The sequence below is a fragment of the Egretta garzetta genome, unplaced genomic scaffold, assembly GCF_000687185.1.
Source record: "Egretta garzetta isolate BGI_Z169 unplaced genomic scaffold, ASM68718v1 scaffold45, whole genome shotgun sequence".
Lineage (NCBI taxonomy): Eukaryota > Metazoa > Chordata > Aves > Pelecaniformes > Ardeidae > Egretta > Egretta garzetta.
In genome coordinates, this window is record NW_009260028.1 from 5,167,314 (window position 1) to 5,174,330 (window position 7,017).

Here is a 7,017-nt window from a genome sequence, read left to right on the forward strand (position 1 = left end):
GGCAAGGTTAACTGGAACAGGTAAAACTGCTACTTTTGTACATATTTTGTTGGTTACAAACACCACTGACAGCAATACTCCCTCTGTAAGCAGTTATTAAAACCAGTGGCATCAGTCTAGTTGCACTCTTTTTTTTTTTTTTTTTTTGTTTTGTTACAGATGAAACAACAGTGCTGAGCACCCTGTTAGTGGTTAAGTAATAAAATACAAAATTACCCTTTTTAACATGGTATATGACATTATGGGCAGAGTTTTCCAAACCCCTTCACTAACACAGTCAATTAGTAGCCTAAGCTACCAGTCATTTTGAAAAATGTGGTTTAGCTTTTTTCGTAACATGGCCTTAGATTCCAAAATCTTTCCGCTCGATGGACTAGTTTTACTCCAGTGAAATAAAGACGCTCCATTTCCAAAATTTATAGGGTTCATTTATTACCTCTAGTAACATATTATACTGTATAAATACTCTATCCTTGTTATATGTCCTTTTAAAAAAGCGATAACTTAGAAGATCACATTAGACAAGAAGTATAAAAATAAATACGCTCATTATATGCATTTATTACAAATTATAACCCTTCCCAGAAGGGAAAGAAATATAAAATACTTATAAAGTATATAAAATCTATAGTAATATATTTTACTATATACATATGGAAAGCCATATTCTCTCATTGTCTATGAACTGGCACAAACTTTAATTATTCGAATGTTGTTGTATTGCTGTGGATGGACCTGCTATCCTTCAGCTTTGTCTTCCCACCTTATCAGTGATTTGAGCGCTACAAACCCAGCAGAGGCCACATAGGAGAGGCTCCCATTCATAGTGGGATTTCTTTGATTTTTTTTTTTTTTTTAACCTCAATGCAAATAGTTTCCATTGGCTGGGGTAAGGTAAAAGATGTGAATGTGAAGGCATGACCCAAATGCTCACAAATGCCATCAGCCTGGTTGACAGGACGGTAGGACCAAGCTCGAATCCGAAAAGCCAGTGGAAGGTATGCAGAAGGCACAAAGAGCAACTACTCAGAGACGCTGCCTGCTCCATGAAGATTTCCACTTTTTCTAGCCTCTGGATTACATCTGTCACCGCAATGGCATCAGAGTGGACGAGAGAAATGGACAGGCACATTGGGATGACATAAAGATACTTTAAAAAAAATGGCATTCTAGTTATTTGTGGAGTTGACTGACTGTTCTTGGCATTTCTTACTCTTTGCGGGTAGAGAATATGGCTTTATTTTTATATAAAACTATTCTCTGAAACAATAGCAGCCATGAATGACATAGTTAAAGCTCCTTTTCCAATTCTGTTTTTTGCCCTTCGTGAGGTAGGTAAGCCCTGACCAATTATTTTAAGCTATCTTTTCCACTCCCCTTTCCATCCCCTTCCTACAGATGGGGACGTGATCAGTACCACAATATAAATCCAAAAGAAGGGAGAAATAACCAAACCCCAAAATGTTTACTTAAACATGTTTTGGCCACTGCTCATGTTTTGTTTGATTTGTAACAGACTTAAAAAAAGGCAATTATAATGCCCTCGGGCCTTATCTGCTGAAGATGAGTGAGTGACACGGGCCTGCTATCCTATCAAATTTTCAGTTGGCAGGGTATTTTTAGGATGCCATGCCAACCTAAAGCTATTTGCACTGTCCCACCTCAGTGGATCCTCACCATGAATTTTGTATGCAAAAACACATGCGCTGCCTCTAGCCCTCTTTTTTTCAGTGCATTGTTCTGAAGGAAGAAAAATAAAATAATTAAAAAAATTTAGCTTTCCCAACTTATACTATTTAACTGCAGTCCGTAACGTTGCAGAAGTCTATTAGGTGTTTCGGTTTCTTGGAAGGCTCACAGCTTTCTTGCGGCAGCACGCTGCCGTCGTAAGAAATACATTTCAACAATCTCTTCTTGAAACCTTTCCCGCACGTCTTAGAGCAGGGTGACCAGTCCCCCAGCTGCCACTGCGGGCAGGGCACGTCGGCGCAGGGACGGACATCGCTAGGCTTCAGCTCCCGGGCACAGTCGGCGGCCGGCCGCCCCTGGGGGTCCCGGCACTCCACTGCCCGCCGCTGCCAGCCCGAGCCGCACGACTTGGAGCACTCGCCCCACTCCTCGATGACCCACTCGGAGGAGATGATCTCCCTGATGGCATTGAAGGACTCTTTCTTTCTACTGGGCGCCTTCTCTGACCCAGGCTGCGCGGGCTTCTTCACGAAATAGGTGAACTTGATCTTGGGCTGTGGCAGGGGCCCCACCGTGAGGACCTGGATGGTCAGAGGCTCCTTCAGAGGGCTGAAACTGCGGATCCTCTCCAGGGCGGCAGAGGAGCCGCTGTACCTCAGCACGCTGCCCTTGTAGGTGATGTCCTGCTCCAGCGTCGACAGGGTGTAATCACCGTTGAGGACGTAGGTGCCATCTGCGGCTTTGATGGCAAGGAAGCTGCCGTCGTGCCTTGCACCCCTGTGGTTTCGCTGCTTCACCTCGATGTTCGTCGCCCCAGCTGGAATGGTGACGACGTCATGGTAGCCGGGTCTGCCCAAGAGAAAAGAGGAAGACTGAGTCCTCTGCTCTTCCCTGCAAAAGGGAAGAAGCTGCTCGGCACAAGACTGAATTTCATCTGAAGCCGAAGCGTTAAGCTCATGGGCTGCCAACCTAATTGAATTAATGGATTAAGGGATTTGCAAAGTCATGTCCCACGTTATTACTACGGCAGAGGCATGCCCACGTGGAAGGGGCTTCCTTTCGCTGGGATCTCGCTGTAAGTTATCTTCAGTCAGATGGCTCTGACTGATCAAATCTCAGTTCCAACAATAAACTGGGGCAACACCTCACTGACTTGGAAACCCAAAGCTTACACCCACAACACGTGCACCAGAACAAAATAACAGCAGCAGTTATACACTCACTTTGCTCTAACAAGTGTGCCAGACACCTTCTTGCAAGTGGATCCATTGCCACCGCAGATACCGCATTTGTCAAACTTCTTATTGGATCCTATCATACGGTCACAGCCAGCCTTCACGCACTGCCCCTGGACGCAGACGGAGGTGGAATCGGGGCTACACGGGGTGCCATCCACAACCTTTGCAGGAAAGAAGCAGGAGGGCGTTTGATCAGAAGACGCACATTGCTTTGAAATTGCGCAATACAGACACATACGGAACACGGACAGGTGGAAGACCTGCAGCGCTTGTATCTTCAAGGCTTTTGAAACTAAAAACCAAAGCAGCCCACAGATAGTTGGAGGCATGCAGTGCTACTTCATCTCGCTTGCAAAAACGATGCCATGGTGACAGGAGAAACCAATGAATTTCATTTTCTATTAACAGCCCCCTCAAACCCCTCCACCCACAAAACTGTTTTACTTATTTCACATAAAGAATGTTGCTTTCTAATGTCACTAGAAGGTAGTCATGCCCTCGAAGTACAGGACCAAAATCGCTTTTAATGGTGTTCAATGTATCTTTTATTCCTAGGAGTACTGCTCTACAAAACCATCTGTGTCATCGCCCTGGTAGTTATTGGCTCTCAACATCTTATGACAGTGAGTTCAAGTAGCTATGCGAGATGAACATTTTTCTTTCTGTTTATTTTAAGCTGTCAGCATATTAGTAACCGGTATGAGAGAGCACCAGTGTTTTGGCAAAGAACCCCCACAGTTTTCCAAACATATCTCAATGTAATCAAATTGGTGGAAGGAGGGGAAAGGAAACTAGGGTGGAGTGGGTAGGAGAGGCGGTACGTGTGAAATAACTGGCAGGACTGTGCCAGAATATTTAAAGCATGCTTGCACTGATCAAACTGTACATGTAGGAAGAGGAGAGGGAAGAATGTAGATTAAATAAGAGAAAGACAATTTCAGATTTCTACACTCCTTGACTCTTAACTTCACGTAAAGAGTCAAAGGAAATAAAAATCTTATTCATGATTAGATGGAAGAGGTAGAGTTTCGGAATACCTTTGGCTGCAAAACAAAGAAATATCCTGTTCCTTTTGCTCGGCAGACCAGCTTGCACCTGTCTTTTGGAGAGACACCGGCGAACTTGGGTGTCCACTCCACTGCAGGTCCGCTTCCAAAGGGAGACTTGGAAAACTCATTGTGCTTTTCACATTGTTCCTCCCTAAAGGTTTTGCCTGCAGGCAGAGGAAAGACAGGGGGATGTTAGATCATCTTCTGTACATGCTCCTCCTCCAAAAGATACCCTTCCTCTGCCCCCAGAATGGGGAAAAGATTACCATCATTGTCCGGACAGTCCTCGATGTTACATGATCTGTATTGCACTCGCTTTCCTTCACAGTATTTCCCCCCGTTCCTCGGGACAGGGTTGTCGCACTCCCTGAAGGAGTACTGCACTCCACCACCGCAGGTCCGGGAGCACTCTCCCCACACCCCCCAGGATCCCCAGCTCCCGTGCACCGGTGTCTGGAATGACAAGCAAAAGCAGAACAAAAAAGTTAATACAGTAAAAGCAAACCAAAACCAAACCACAAAACCCACAGCCTTGCTCATTTTTACCTAAGCCACTTGTAAAAAAAAAGAAAAAAAAAAAGCTCCTGGTTTGTTTTGTTTTGTTAGCTATCTGCCTCCATTTATTCAAGCCCTTTTAACTGATTACTGCCACTGAAGCACTGTCTGTGCTACTCCACATCCCAGGATACATTCTGATTTCTTTTTTCATACTTACATCGTAATGCTTCTTCTCAGTTTTATTCACACACTTGCCATTCATGCACCACTTCCCTTCCCCGCAACTGGTGCCGTCTGCCCACGGGAAGTGTTTGGTTTGGCACACGAGCAGTCCTCCAGAAGTGCCAGTACACCACAGCGTCGTACACGTACTGGCTGCATCGGGGCAGTGCTTGGACTCATCTCCAAATGTAAACTGGCACTGTCTGTTGGCATCGTACAACGTACCAGGCAAGTCAGAAGGCAGCTGGATAGGTTTATGGGGCTTGTCCAACAAACACTCACCTGAAAAGGAAGAAAAAAAGAAAAAAAATAAAATCAGACGATGCTGTCAGTGAGTTCAGTTTCAAAAGGGAAAGGTGTATTTCCATCTCTGGAACGGCATTTGCTTTGTAACGCAAGTCTTTGAGCCAATTTGTGCCAACATTTTTGTAAAACTAAGGGTCTTCTAACTTCATTTGCAGGACGTAAAAGGTTAACACTGTGCTGTAGCAGAAAGCGCTCTGTTAAGAAAAAGGAAAAAGAGAAAAAAAAAAAAAGCAAAGCAGTAAAACACAAGAGCTTAAATGCCACATGAATGGAAAGCTTAATAATCTTACCATGACCGTTATCCAAAAATGTCGTAATCATGTAGGCACTACATGGAGACCAAGGCTGGCTGCGATCCAGATTGGAAAGCATAGATGCCATCATGTGGAAATCCCGGCTTATTCCATTAATACCAGCACACTGCTTTGCATCGTCATGAGGCATGTTAAACACGTGGCCTTAAAAAAAAAAAAAAAAAAAAAAAAAAGAAGAAGGAAAGTTGTGATTTTAGGAAGTCTGTCCTATGCATTACCAACACTATTTTAAATACTACTCTAGAGTTGCTCAAAGCCTGGTCTTTAAATAATAACCCGAACCTGAATATTGCCAAACTTTAAGCAGATGGCACTGTAGCTTCACCCTCCTCACAGGCTTCTCACGTGCTTTTTTTTCAGCAATCAGTCAAACACGCAGCTCTTGCAGACAATGCTGCACAGACCGGATTTGCTTTCCACAGTTTGACCCTGCTACACGGCAAAGCTTTGCCTCCTCCCGACTGCGCCGGGGAGCGCAGGGCACTCCGTGCCCCGCAGGGCGAGCCCGCGGTGTGGGCTGGGCAGCTCTTTGCTTTATGGCATCGAGCTGGCTTCAATTAATCACGTGAAATCGCCTGTCAGAGTTTCAAGTACCTAGCTCGTGGGCTGTTGTAAAGGCAGCCTGTAAGCCATCGTCTTCTATGATAGAGCAACTGCGGTTTAGATCACAAACTGTTCCCACATCAGCCATCCCAAGAGTATCACATGTCTTGGCACCGCAGAGGTCCTGTAAAAAAAAGGCAGTTTCATTATTAATCAGATCAGAGACTTAACCTTGGCAAGAAACAGCCAGCCCTGGCAGTTTGCCTTTACTTATGGAAAGAGCATAAATATTCAGCACTTCAATGGGTATGATGGCAAAAATCTGCCTTTGGAACATACGCGAGGGTTACACGTAGAAATAAAATGCATAATTTCCATACTAAATCTGCTAAAAATATACGAGGCAGAAATACGTTGCGCATACCATGAGCTTCACCTGAGACGGTGCAAACAGCAAAATAAACGACTAAATAAAAAGCAGTTCATCCCATTTTTAGCCACCTTTGCTGAAGCGGTGATGGCACGAGACTGCCTCTGGACACTTTTTCAGAGGTCTCCTGGCAGAGGGGGCCTCCGGGGGTAGGGAGCAATGGGTGCGGGGATGGATTTGACCTCCGTGTCCCTCACCTGCCTGGTGAAGAGGATTGCCGTGTCGTAATGTTCGGCGTGCCGGTCACTGGGCGGGTTGTGCTGCTTCTGCCAGCTGCAGAAGTTTCTCAAAGTCAGGGCTGCGTTGGAAGAGATATCGGGTCCCTTCCGCTCCTCGTAAATGACCATGATTTTCACCACCACGAGGCTGATGGAGTTGCGGATGCTGGGGTGCTTGTACAGCTTGGCCGCCACGGAGAGCAGCGTCAGGAGATAGTGCTTCAGCCCGCTGCCGTGGAACTCGGCCATGGACTGGTCGGCTACCAGCATGGTCTCCACGTAGCGGGGGCTGGACACGAACCTCTTCTTCCTCCTGCTTCTCGTTTCTGCAATGGAAAGAGAGAAGGGGAGGGAGGGAAAGCACAGGTTAGCGAAACAAGAGAAATGTGAACCCAAAGCCCACTGATACTCAAGATCTGCACACCTCGGGGATGTACCCCGCGGCGCCGCACCCGGCTCCCGCCCCCAAACTTCGGCAGCCCCGGGTGGACAAAACTGCCCACCCGCGCG

The 7,017-nt window shown here is 46.0% G+C and overlaps 1 protein-coding gene across 1 annotated transcript in view; it reads right to left on the reverse strand.

Annotated features, from left to right (window-relative positions):
- Positions 1 to 1,796: 1,796 nt before the first annotated feature.
- The window catches only part of ADAMTS1 (ADAM metallopeptidase with thrombospondin type 1 motif 1), a 40,895-nt gene continuing 35,674 nt past the window's right edge, over positions 1,797 to 7,017 (reverse strand). The window contains exons 2-9 of the mRNA XM_035896418.1: positions 6,487 to 6,977; positions 5,911 to 6,043; positions 5,293 to 5,460; positions 4,692 to 4,978; positions 4,243 to 4,429; positions 3,965 to 4,140; positions 2,913 to 3,088; positions 1,797 to 2,538 (exon numbers count right to left, since the gene is read on the reverse strand). Coding sequence (XP_035752311.1) covers positions 1,797 to 2,538; positions 2,913 to 3,088; positions 3,965 to 4,140; positions 4,243 to 4,429; positions 4,692 to 4,978; positions 5,293 to 5,460; positions 5,911 to 6,043; positions 6,487 to 6,977 — 2,360 coding nt within the window. The remainder of the gene's footprint in view (positions 2,539 to 2,912; positions 3,089 to 3,964; positions 4,141 to 4,242; positions 4,430 to 4,691; positions 4,979 to 5,292; positions 5,461 to 5,910; positions 6,044 to 6,486; positions 6,978 to 7,017) is intronic.